Source organism: Lycium barbarum, chromosome 8, assembly GCF_019175385.1.
Source record: "Lycium barbarum isolate Lr01 chromosome 8, ASM1917538v2, whole genome shotgun sequence".
NCBI classification, from domain to species: Eukaryota; Viridiplantae; Streptophyta; class Magnoliopsida; order Solanales; family Solanaceae; genus Lycium; species Lycium barbarum.
Genome location: NC_083344.1, coordinates 67,143,828 through 67,157,613, shown reverse-complemented (window position 1 = coordinate 67,157,613; position 13,786 = coordinate 67,143,828). Strand labels below are relative to the sequence as shown.

General features: G+C 35.7%; 1 protein-coding gene across 1 annotated transcript; it reads left to right on the top strand.

The window, feature by feature from the left end:
- Positions 1 to 2,642: 2,642 nt before the first annotated feature.
- Positions 2,643 to 11,027, top strand: LOC132606171 (putative 1-phosphatidylinositol-3-phosphate 5-kinase FAB1D). The gene is given in 14 exon segments (XM_060319543.1): positions 2,643 to 2,999; positions 4,163 to 4,571; positions 4,573 to 4,607; positions 5,200 to 5,344; positions 5,437 to 5,781; positions 6,374 to 6,991; positions 7,170 to 7,468; positions 8,231 to 8,351; positions 8,448 to 8,603; positions 8,940 to 9,117; positions 9,513 to 9,949; positions 9,951 to 10,097; positions 10,180 to 10,434; positions 10,561 to 11,027. Coding segments are annotated over 13 exon segments (3,321 nt in total). The 5' UTR covers positions 2,643 to 2,999; positions 4,163 to 4,193; the 3' UTR covers positions 10,768 to 11,027.
- The last annotated feature ends 2,759 nt before the right edge of the window (positions 11,028 to 13,786 follow it).

Sequence of the window (13,786 nt, the reverse complement as noted above, 5' to 3'; positions counted from 1 at the left end):
TTATTTTGTAATATGGTGGAAGTTGACGAAATAGGGGAAATGCTGCCCAATTTTCACTAGATTATGAATTTTTCTAGTTTGAATTTAAGAGTATCATTAAGGCTTAACCATGGCATGAATCCTTCTAAATGTAGATTGTCTAAGCTTCGACGGTGAACGTTACGTAGTTAAGAAGACAAAGAGGTATGTAAGGCTAGCCCTTCTTTCATTAAGGCGTGATTCTTTGCTATATACCTTCTCATGAGTTCCATAATGTCTTCCAAATGACTCTATCTCTAAAATTATTAAAGCTCATGATCCTCGATACTTTCACGATGCTATTACCTCTCTTATATGATAGTTGATCCTCTAAGGATAGATGTAACGAAAACGATGATGGAAATGATGTTGATAATACTTATGGACTCTTATGTACACGTGTCTAAGTATGTATGACTATTATGTAACACCGAGCTTATATGGCCGGGTATGATACCTATCGCGCGCACACCACTGCAGTCAGGTACGGATGACACTGAGCCTTGGTAGGGCCAGGTACGTATAACACCGAACCTTATCATGGTTGGGTACGTAACCCACCGAACCTATATGATCGGGTACGACACTTCTAAATGTATGAATGTATGAGATGGAAGTTTCCCATTAGAAGGAGGGTAAGTAAATATGACGAACGTCGCTAGAGGTATACCTAGCTCTTTCATTTCATGACTCGTCCATCTAATGCTTTTTCTTATGCTTTCATTATGTTATTGATTATGCTTTACATACTCAGTACATTATTCGTACTGACGTCCTTTTGTTTGTGAACGCTGCGTCATGCCCACAGGTGGACAGGGAGACAGACTTGATCCATAGATTACTTGTTCAGGGACTGCATAAAGGAGCTCCATTTCATCAGGAGCTCCGTTTCATCCGGAGCTACAACTGTTGGTATTATTCTTTTGTGTACATACATATGGGCATGGCGGGGTCCTGTCCCGTCTATATGATGTTACATCCTCTCTTTAGAGGCTCGTAGACAGTTGTGTATGGTTAGATGTCTTTTAGTCTTGTCGGCTTATATTTTGTATATCATTTTGTTATCTGTACTTGATCATGTTCACAACATACAAAATATAATAGCATAAGACGTTGGAACTTCCCATAATCAAGATAAATTACATTTAATCTTTTGTTATCATCATTTCAATAACGTGTCCAATTTTCATTTTAGATTGTGAACTTAAACTTTATAACTTATAATAACTAATGTGATTTAATATGTTGGGTATAAAAATTCTATACCCTAAATCATTTGTTATATAAGTTAACAAACATACCAACAAATATATGATCGGTTTAAATCTTCATTAAAATTGAATAAATAATTATTCTAGATTATGTACTTTATCTAAATGTACGGTTAATAATGTATATCACAACTTTTAAAAAATTTAGTAAACATTTATTGAGTTTAAAGTTACTGGATACTCGTGAACCTATAAGTATCATTGTAAATTCATCTATGTAGTATCTTTAAAAATTGGAGACAAATGAGATTTGATAGGTTATTGTCCATTTTTGACCCGGCAATTCTTATGATTCATAATTAACCCATTGTTAGCAAAATCAGATATCCAACTCTTCTTCGCTGAACGGGTAGAACAAATACTCTATTTTTTTTAATTTATTTTGCCAGCACTAGAACAGTAGGACACGACTAATCTTTTATTTATTTTGTGTTACTTTCATATACCACAACAGAACTAGCTCGATTTACCAAAAAACCAAGGCAAATAAACTTTGAAATGCCAATAAGTATTGGCGGCAAGCAACTTCTTTTTTAAATGTAAATAAGAAAGACTTCCTGCGAACTAAACTCTATAGAATTGAATGGAGTCTTTTTATTTATTTTATTCAGATTGTTCTTGGAGCTACAGATGCCCTGTTTCCACGTGAAGTCATGATTTTGTGAACTATTTTGATTTTTTCTTCCTTATTTTTAAAATAGATGACGCATATTTAGGAATATAGAATCATTTAACTATAGTTTTCAACATGTCAAACAGCTATTATAATCTTGATGGGTTGATTGGGTGGCGACGACTTTCTCTTTTCTATTTTGTGTTTATATATGTCTTCAGTTTTTTCCTTTTTTTTTTTTTTTTTTTTTTTGTGTTTACATTATAAGTTTTTGTCTTTAATTCAACTGATTTATATGTTCTCTCATTTGGCTTGAAGATTCATCTTACTTAGGTAAGCGTTAGTGTTGTAATTGTTTCAGTTCTAAATTGATTGTTAATCTGTCTTCATTTGGTAAAGTTTTGGCGTTTCTTCCTAAGAGAATTTGGAGTACCTAATTTAAGGTGTGTTCGGTACGACGGAAAATGTTTTTCAAGATTTCTTACTCATCTTTTTGTGTTTGATACGCAAGGTGGAAATTGTCATTTTAAGAGTATTTGATATATTCAATGCAAAACAGTATGAGAGTTTTGAATTCGGAGTGCAACTTCTGACGGTGAGGTAGGCAGCGTGGGAGGTGGGAGTAGGAGGGGTGAGGTGGGGTAGGCAGTTGTGGTAGGTGGGGTTTGGGGGTGGCTAGGTGGGGATGGGCTAGGGGGTGGTGTGGGGTAGGGCGGGTCGATAGCACGAGATGGATTAGGGTCGCGTTGGTGTTTTTATATATTCGAAGACTATTTTCCCGTAAATTTTTAAGGAAAACATTTTCTCCGATTTTGAAGAAAACATCCTTTGTAGGAAAACATTTTTCAAAATATTTAGCGCAACTAAATAAGAAAAAATAGGAAAATATTTTTCGGAAAACCTTTTCCGCCGTACCGTTGTATTATGGAGTAGCTTCTATTGAAATAAAGTTCTCTTAATCGATCAGTGATTCATGAAAATCTATTTAGAATAACTTAAAGTTGTTTACATGATAATCTTTCTTTTTGCAGGGGTTGATAATTTCAGCTAAAAGTGCTGTGACACTACTCTTTTTGTTTCCTCTCTAGAGACATCAGGTTTGTATCATTGTCTTAACAGTTGAGAATTTAATCTTGTTTCGTCATTCAAAATAAATCTGTTTCTGATTTCATCCAAAATATGAGTTCAAGCCATCTATAGTTTCATCCTTAGTTTTTGGGATTCTGCTATTGTATTTACAAAAGCTGTTTGTCAAAAGAAAACTTAAAAGTACTCCCTCCTGCCAATTTTACGGTGTTGACACAACTATTAAGAAAAGGGAAAACTTTCAAATATGCTATTAAACTATCCGAAATGGCTCATTCACGCTACTCGTTAATAGTTGGGTTCATTTACGTCATTGTCGTGACACATTTGGTTCATTCGTGCCACGTAGCATTATTTCAAACCTTCATTACTTACCGGCCCCCACCCCTTACGAGTGGTATATGTGAGCCATTTCGTTAAGTTCAGTGGCATATTTGAGCCTTTTCTTAATCCCTTATAATACCCAATTTCACCATGAACATACATACATACTCTTAATTCACACACTCATATGTACTTCCATACCCAGTTACACCTCATTAGTCTATTCTCTTTTAACCCCCCCCCCCCCCCCCCCCCCCCCCTTTTTTTTTTTTTTCCTTAAACAAATTTTATGTGTTTTTAAAATCTTTTCAAAGAGTCACAAAGTACGTGAAAATTGTGAATGATGTAGAGATTCATAATCCAATTAAATAAGAGAGTATATTTTTCCATGTAAAATAATAATGTTATTAGTATAAGGGACAAACTTGTCCTTATAAGTTTGTTACATAAAATTATAAGTTGATTACATAAAATTAGAAAATATGGAGGTTTATAAAAGAATATGATTCTTACAGGTTGAATGTCCTGCATCAATGATAAACAGAAAAATAACATAAGTTAGTATTGTTACCCAAGAGAGTCATGGTATTATAAGGGATTGGGAAAAGGCTCAAATATGCCACTTCACTTAACGGAATGACTCACATATGGCACTCGTAAAAAGGGGTGGGTTGGTAAGTAATGAAGGGTTTAGATAATGGCACGTGACAAAATTTGGTAGTAGTAAGGCTCCGTTGGTAATGCATGAAATGAAGATGATAAGTTGTTATAGATATCATATTCTTCCTTTAAATATAAGCAGCTCGAAATATTACTGGATTGGATTTAACTTGTTGCCACTGTTGTGCAGGTTGAAAATATTACTGGATTAGATTGGGCGAATGGAGAATTTTGAAAATTATAATTCTGATGAAAATGATGCCTACTTCTGGCTACCTCCTGAATCAGAAGATTATTATGATGATGATACGGAATTTGATAATGACGATGACCTGAATTTGGGCAAGCCAACTTCTTTATTCAACACGGAAAATGGAGGTTCTAGAAGCGACAAGTTTAAAGAGGAAAAGCAAAAGTTATTAAAGGATATGATGGATCAGAAGCTTAAGCCCCTTGTTAATGACCTGCTTAATTCTTTTGGTGTTGTCTCTGACAATTGGGTTGACATAGTAATTTCCTTGTCATTCGAGGCTACTTCATTTCTGAAGCCTAATGCCACTCAAGGAAAGGCGGCTATGGATCCTAATCGATATTTGAAACGTAAAATGTATTGCAACCGGTTCTCGCACCCAAAGGTATTAAATAACAACCATTTTTCTAATCTCCAGTTGTCTCCCTCTTTCCTCATTCACTTAATGTTTGGAGAATTGACTTTTGACTGTCAAAGTCGAGGCCTAGCTGTCCCTCCGAGTTATATTTTTTTTGTGGTAATTAACTAAATTGGATTGGCAGTATGTGCATTCTTCAATTGATCAATTCTCTTTTATTTTGATTTCAATTGTCATGCTTGCACTATGCGTATGTGTTTGGGAGTTCCTTAGTTTTACTTACTTCCATCTAATAAGCATGTTTTCTTTCTGAATGAAAAGTTTTGCCTCGCCATATTAAGTTCTAATGTTATACCACTGTAAGTTTGGTTTGAATATAATGGATACAAATGATATATAGATGATCTCAACTAGTTTGAGATTGAGGCGTACTAGTTACAGAATATCCTCTTTTACTCTTATAAAACCGCAACCTCACCAAAAGGTTTCATTTCACTTTTAAATACAATCTAATTTCAATATCTACCTGTATCTTGTGTTTGTGCCTCTTCACACCATAACTATAAATGATTGACCTGAGTTCTCAAGGCTAAGCCGTAGGTTTTTTTCTGTTTTGTAGTCAATTTATCCGAGGCTTGGTCTTCAATAAACATGCTACTCACAAACACATGCCTACAAAGTATAATAAGCCTAGATTGATGTTGATCCAGGGTTAACTTGGTGTCTCTTCAAATGAATTGTCAGAATTATACTCGATGCATCAGGTAAGCTAGAAATACCCTTTATGTACCAAACAGAAAAGATGCACATTAGTCAAATGTTTTTGACTACTGTTCTTATTGATCCATAATAACAGGAGTATCGTAGAGTGGAGTACTCTATCATTAACAAGATAGGAATGTACGAACCAGATGTTATTTTAGTGGAGAAATATGTTTCCCGTGACATACAAGAGTATGCTCTTCGTTATGGATGGACACTAGTCCTTGATATCAAGCTACATCGACTGGAGAGAATTGCTCAATGCACGGGCTCATCAATCATATCTCCTGAAATATTAGAATGCGAAAAGCTCAAGCAGTGTGATTCCTTTTAATTTGAGAAGTTTCTAGAAGAACATGCCTCTTCTGGTGATAGTGGGAAAGCGCCTAGCAAAACACTGATGTTTATTAAGGGCTGTTCTACTCGTCTTGGATGTACAGTGAGTATATTTGCTGCTTTGTCTGTTTTACTTCTGCTGATACACAATACATAACTATGGATTTTAGGTAGAAGAGATTATAGGGAATAGTTCATAAGTTATTGCTCAAGGAGAACGAGGATGGTTTTTTATGAACATAAAATGGTGTGATCGGTCATTCTGCAATTCACCTATAAAATGTAACATGCTGCATTATGACCGTAAAGAAATCTTCTCTTTTTTTTTTATCACTGAATTCCCATGTAAGGACTATTGCAGGTTTCATGTCATGGCCTTGTATGTAGTTAACAATGAAGGATGGGTAACTCAAATCAGTAATGGTGTATGTGTTGAATTGAGTAGCTTGTATAAGATATATTCCTCCTGCTTATTTGGTGACCTGTAGGTCATACATTTGAGGCGTAGAAAAACTCTTTGCAAAACACTTACTTTCTCATGACAGGCATTAAGTGATTGCCTCTAGAGCAGTTTGTCCAATGTCTTTGTTGTTTATGTATCTTTCTTTTTCCATGCATCAAGCAATGGATTCATAAGAATAAATAATCAACTTTGTGGTTACTTTAAATCATACACATAGTAATTTCTTTCGCAGATTTTGTTAATGGGAAGTAACAGCAATGAATTGAAGAAGGTTAAATATGTGGTCAGGCGTGCAGTCACCACGGCATATAATTTAATCCTTGAGACTTGTTTCCTTCTAGATCAAAAAGCAATGCTCTCAACTAGTCCTCCTAACCAAGTTGTGAATCTAATAATCACTGATGGAGAGCTATCTGTCAGTGTGGGGCAACAAATCCTTCCTACTAATGAGGAACCTATTGCTGAGACCAGTTCATCCTTAGAGGAAGAAGGCGAGTCTCTATCGTTTAAGCCAAACAATCCAGAAGATCATGGCCTAACTGATGTTCAAGTTTCTATTGATCTAGAACAAAGGGCCACTCTTTCTGACAAAGAGAAGACACCTGAAAAGGAACGGTTACATTGTCCATTACTGAGTGCAGAAGAGTCTCTGGATGTTCGTGAAGATGAAGGACATAATATGGATGTCATGATATCATCATTACATTGGGAGAGTATTTCAGTAATGATGTCAAGTTGCAACGCTAAAAGAGGCACTAAGTGTGAGCATATTGCTCTTTCTAGAATCAAGTTCTATCAAGATACTGATATTCCCCTTGGGAAGTTTTTGCAAGATAATTTGCTAAATCAGGTGCGTCGAACTCAATCATCTCCAATCCAAACTCTTCTCTGTGTCACTGTGTTTCCACACTGACAATTAATGTTTCCTAGAGTTCTGGTTCACATTTAGCAGAATGCGATATTTGAAGTTGTTTCTATAATCTATAGCATTTATTTTACGTTGTTGACATATAAGGTCTGTTATGCAGAACCACCAGTGCTGGACGTGTGGTGAATCCCCTGAAGGTCACATCTTCCGTTATGCACATCAAGGAAAGCTACTCACTATTCAAGTTCGTTCTCTTCCATTGCACAAGGTCCTTCCAGGTGAAAGGGAACGGAAACTTTGGATGTGGAGTCGCAATGGACGCTTAGAGAATACAAAAAGAGTTTTAATGTCCAGTGGCTCCCGTGGTTTGTCATTTGGAAAATTTTTGCAGCTCACTTGCTCAAACCCCTCTTTGTTTAGTACACTGCCCGACTCCAGGGATTTTCTCTACTTCTTCGGGTATGATCAAAGTTGTCACGTGTATCTAACTTATAAGTTTAGTATTTTACATACTTATGTTCAACACTATGAATGAAAGATATATGGTTGAAATCAAGAGTGTTATGGCAGTATTATGCAATTGAAGAATATCGAACAAAATGAAAGACAACTTTAAAGGAATTCCTTATAAACAACAATGTTAATTTAGGAGTAACCAACTTATCCACCAAATAAATGTCATAAAGATGATGCGTGGTTAAACTGTCAATGGACAAAAATAAGAAGGATCAAAGCTGATAGAGACTCAAGTAGCTTGAGATGGTTTGGCTATGTCCTACAAAAACGTTCATACGAACCTATCTCTAGGTGTAACACTTGGATGATTAAAGGTGATGAAAGGGAAGACATATACCTAAATTTATGAAGAGAAGTTATCTCAAAGTACCTAAAATTTCTCAAAATCAATTTAAACTAGCAGAGAACATAATGTAATGGAGCAAAGGATTTATATAATCAACACCAACTAGCACGGATCAAGGATTAATTATTGATATTATCATTATATCTCATTATGCTTATCCGGAGTCTTTTTATTCTGGTTGAAACCAGAATGCCGGTATAGGATTAATTGTGAAATCCAGAGATTCATTCTCTTTCTTTCAATTTTTCTTCTTTGGCAATCATTTGAAAGAGTGCATTGCGGTTTAGTGTGTGAGGCTTCAGGCTTAAACATATTTCATCTTTTTTGAAGAACTTTATATCATTTTCTTGAATGTGCAGATTGGGGTCAGTGGTCGCAATGTTCAAGTACTCAAATCTTACTATTTATTCCGTCTCTCTTCCACCTGTGAAGCTGGAGTTTAGCGGGTCGATCAAAGGAAAGTTCAAGGATGTTGTAGATGTATGTGCTTTTGAGCATTTAATATTTTGGCTGAATGTTGAAGTTACATGATATATTTCAAGTTTATGGTGACTGAAATTTTCGTTTGTCAACTAGGTTTACATGAAAGCGATTAGGATGTTTCTTGATGTAGAGAATGCTTTAAAGGCAATACAGTCAGGCAGTAATAGAACAACCGTAAATCTACAAGGGTCAACTTTGGCATTCTCTGAAGTTGAGAAAATGTTGAAGGAAGAGAGATCTCAATTTGAGGTTAGTTCCTTGTGGTGATTCATGCATCGTCATTGCATCATGTTTCCCTATTTTTTTATTTTTTTTTTATGTGTGTTTCCACGAGCATAACCAACTACTTAATGATGTTCATGCGATGTTCCCTAGCATGTTAACATATGTCAAATTTATACATGCATGAACCAAGATTGGTTAGGTTGTTGATTTACTGGTGAAGATGAGAATGTATTTGAGCTAAAACCCAACAATCGCCAAATTTATAGACGTGTATCGTCTTTTACTAAATTCTTCTTTTATATGATTTTATTATTAAATCAACATCTGAACATATATAATCTTACCTTTTCTGATTTTCAGATTGAAATTGAAAACACAGCGAAAGAGGACGCTGTGTATAAAGCTCTGAGCTTAAACAGAATACGGCTGGAGCTTCTGCTTGTGCACTGTGTGTGGGATCGCCGTCTTCATTTGCTGATGTCATCTGACTGTAGAGTTACATATCCCGAAACCATTGACCAGAAGCATCGGGAAAGAGGTGAGAAAGCCTTAGAGTATCATCTTAATTTGAAAAATTGAGTTGGAGTCTTCATACATTCATGAGTTAATGTTTATAAACACACTTGAACTATCATTTCTTCGCTAGTTTCACACCCCAACTATCAGTTGTTCTCTTTTCCTACCTGAATTATCACTATCTTGTATTAAAACACATCTCGAAGTTGATCAGAACAACTATCAACTTTCCCTTTTCCTACCTGAACTATCACCATCTACTCAACTAGGTGTTTTTTAATACATAGATGATGACAGTTCAGGTAGACAAAGGCAACAACTGATAGTTGGGTGTGAAACTCGCGAAAAAATGATAGTTCAAGTGTATTTATGACCATTATCTCTACATTTATGGATAAACTAATCTGATAACTGCAGATTCCCTCTCAGTAATAATAGAGAATGACAAAGGGTGGTGGACTCCTTTCCCTGAAATTCGACATGAATACATGAAGAATCTTCAGAGAGGTCACTTAACAAGATTAGGTGCAGAAACTGTAGCTTGTAAACTTACCACTGCTGAAGATGGAAAGCTCCATATTCCCCTTGACAAGAATGACAAGTATATTGTGTCTCATTATGAAGATGAATTTTCTAGCATAATTGCTTGTGCGGCCTTGCTGAAGTATTTGCCTGTTGTGAGTCAACATCATGAAGTTGATCATTCGAGGAATTTTTCCGGAGAGCATAAATACTCCGTAATCTGTCCCTATGCTGCCCAATTTCTTCATCTGCGAGATCGGTGTTGCCTTTCTGAACTTGATTATATTTCTTCCTTAAGTAGGTGTAGGAGCTCGGATCCAAACGCCAAAACCAATTGATGATCGGTTCATCGTAAAGGAAATCAGGAGAAATGAATATGAATCGTTCTTGAAGTTTGCTCCTTGTTATTTTGATTACATGGATCAGTGCATAGAGAAAAAGAATCCAACCTGCCTTGCGAAAATTCTTGGCGTTCATCAGGTCAATTTAATCACTTAATTTTCTGTTTATTAAAACAGCCAGCAAATGCATATAAACCCAAGGGAAAGTTAATGTTTTGCAGGTCATGGTAACACCACGATGTGGGAAAGAGACGAGGCATGACTTCGTGGTGATGGAGAACCCTTTTTTTGGAAAAAATATTACTCGACAATATGAACTGAAAGGCATTTTGCATGGTCGAATTAATTCGTCTGACAATGGCTTTCTTCGGGAGCAAAACTTTGTGAATGACATGAATATTTATCCCATATATGTTTCTAACAGCTCAAAAATGAAACTGCAAAAAGCTGTATGGAATGACACCACTTTCCTCAATGTAAGTTTGACACTATATCAAGAGCACTTGAATAGCATGTCATTTCTGCTTATAGTAACCAATAACCATTCAATCCTACAATTTTATGGCTCAGCTTCTAAAGTGGTATAATTTGCTGAATTGCAGTCAATCAATGTGATGGACTATTCTCTATTTGTGGGAATGGATACTCAAGGCAATGAACTTGTTTGTGGCATCATTGATTATCTAACACAGTACACATGGAACAAACAACTCCTGAATTGGTTCAAAGTCATATCCCCCAAGGAGTATAAAAAGAGATTTAGGAAGTTTATCAACACATATGTTCCTACTATTCTAGATCAAGTTTGAATCAAAGATCCTCAAATCCGTAAAACTTTTTGGTATTGGCAATGTCAAAGCTTCAGTCTCCTCATAGTGCTTACATAATACCAAGTCATTCAATGGCGTTTGCAGTAGAAGAAATTCTTTTTGTGATCTGTATTTGTGAGAATTGATTTTGAAGTACTTTGTTTTCTCAATTGTGAAGGTGCATGTTTGGGTTGGGTTTTGGAAGAATGATTTTGAGTGTGTTTCAATTAGAAATTAAATTTGAATGCTGTTAAATTAAATGCAGAGCATAAATTTGAATTTTAAAGACTAAAAGTAAAGACAAATTTAAACTTTGTTAAAAATTAAACTTCATTACAAAATTCAATTACTTAAGATAAAATTATAAATTTTACAATGTAATTGGAAATTTGATTACATCGTGTAAGAAGAAATAGAAAGTCATAAATTTATTAATGGTTAATAATTTTTTATATTTTTTATTCAAGGTGGTTGTAGGGTTTAGGCATGATCCCAACCTGTATATTTATGAAAATTTTACGTAGCATAGATAACATATATAAGAGATATTTACCTACCATAGCTATACGTTAAATTAATTACTATATATAGCTATACTTTGTATTTCATAGCAAGTTCTCCCTCATTTTGCCGCACTGCTCCTCTTCTCTTTCTTTCTCCTCTAAGCTTTCTCTCTGATCATCTCAGCCTGTTTGGATGGGCTTATATCTATAAGTTGCAAATAGCTTATAAACTAAAAAAATAAGTTGGGGTAACTTCTTTTTTTTGACTTGCTGCTTTAGATAAGCTAAGTCAAATGGACCCAATTATTTTTTTAAGCTTATTTTAAGCACAAAATGACTTTAAATTGACCAGCCAAACACTCAAAAAAACTGAAAATAGCTTATAAGCAACTTATAAGCCAATCCAAATCGGCTCATTGTTCCGGTATGACTCGGATCCTTTTCTGACCAGCTGGATCTCTTTTTTCGACCTTCTCTCTCTTCTGATATGAACAAGGTCTTACTTCCGTTGTATTTGATTTCGGATCTGTGAAAATACACTCAGATCTGTCGAGGAGGAAGAAGCTTCCGGAAACTGCCATTATCGCAGGGAAAGGAAGGTTGTATTTGGTTTCGGATCTGAAAAAATACCCTCAGATCTGATGAGGAGGAAGAGGCGTAACCGGAAACGACCATTATCACTGGGAAATTACACTTGGATATGCCGAAGAAGAACAGGCGTAGCTAGAAACGACCATTATCACCGGGAAAGGAAGGTGAGGAGAGAAAAGGAAACACACTCAAATTTGATGTATTTGTCTTTCTCATCTCATGTAACGATCTGAATAAATGAGTTAAGTGGAGAATAAAGAGAGGACAAATAGAATTATAACACATGGGCACATGAGATTAAATCTGAGTTAATGAAGCTTAAGGGTTGTGATTGCACGTGAAAATCCTATAACTAAAGTCTGGGAAGAGAAACAGGTGTATCGATCAATTGGGTATTTTTCTCACCTCTTCAATTCTTTCTTTGCTCCTCTTCTCTTTCTCTTACTTCTTCTTCCTCTCACTAAACCTCTATTCTAATTGCAGGTTTCCATTATCAACCATGGAAGCTTGTTAGCGTAGTTGTTTAATTCCATCTCACAATTTTCACTCAATGTATTTCCTTCGATTCAATTAATAAATCGAAAATTGTCTCAAAATTCCTTATTAATTTCTATTTTAATTACTGTTTGAGTTGAGATCATTACAATTGGTATTAGAGCCTTGTTCCTGCGACTGTGGCATCACCATGACAATCAATGAGGTGTAAAAACAGTTAGATTGGGTGATCAAAATGATAAAAAAAATACCAATAACGCGAAGTTTGCGTACGCAACATCGATTGCGAGTGCGACATATGTATCAGAAGTGAAGGTTTAAACTGGGATGAAGTTGTATGTTGTATATGCAGTCTCGATTACAAGTGCGACATCTGTATCAGAAGTGTCTGCTTTAATTCCAGCTCTAGTTTAACTGGTAGAGGCAAGTGCACACTAGTCGAAGGCAAGGTGTTCGATGAAATCCCCCCAGAGGGGTAAACTTGCTCTGCCTTGTCATTGTGCAAGTGATGAAGCTCTCCTTGGTCCTCTTGCTGGACATGATCATCTTGTACCCAGTGGGATTGAGCCAGTTACTTTCTTTAAGAGTTTGTTTATTGAATTTGAGAGGCTTTCAGATGCAACAAACCTTACCTCTAGGATGAAATTTGATTTGGAAACTGAACAAGTCGGGGAGGCGCAGGTGTTTGCTAAGAGTCCTTATCGAAATAACGACCAACAACTCAATCAATTTGCACCTATGGTTATGGATCCTTTTGCTAGCTGGGTCCTAGGTGGTAAGTTTCCTTTTGGTCAAATACTTGTTGTGCCAATTAGTGTCAATTTGGATGATGGTCATATGCTTGATATTATTGTTGTCATACGGGGGCTTGCACATGTTTCTACTATGTGTCTGAATCATAAATAGGGACTGGCCCATTTTGTAGTTGTGTTGACAAGTGGTTTGACACAAGGCAGAATTTTGAAGGGAAATTGAGCAACTATTTGGTGAAGTCTGAAGAATCAACGTATGAATATCAACACAGCTTTTGTGTTGTTGATTGCTCGAGGAAGGGGTATCATAGTTGAAAACGTGAAGATTTTGACTTATGTTTCCAGTATTTGCAAAATGGTAAGTTTGACCTAGAGACTTGTTGTTTAGATTTCATCTTTATAGAGAGTGCTAAAGTGATGGAAGATATGTTCTGAATTGCACTCTCTATGAAGAACCAGTGTGATATATATGTTATTGTAGAAACATATCTGGTTGAATTTTTTATGGATGATGAGCAAAGGGGCGATGCTTGTAAGTTGTTCAATAAATTGATAGAGAGGTATTTATATGCAAATCTCTTTGTTATTGGTTCTAATAAGTGAAACACTAGATTTGAGACTATTGAGGGTCTAGACCATGATAATCTGCCCATGAAAGACATAGAGTAGCTCCATAAG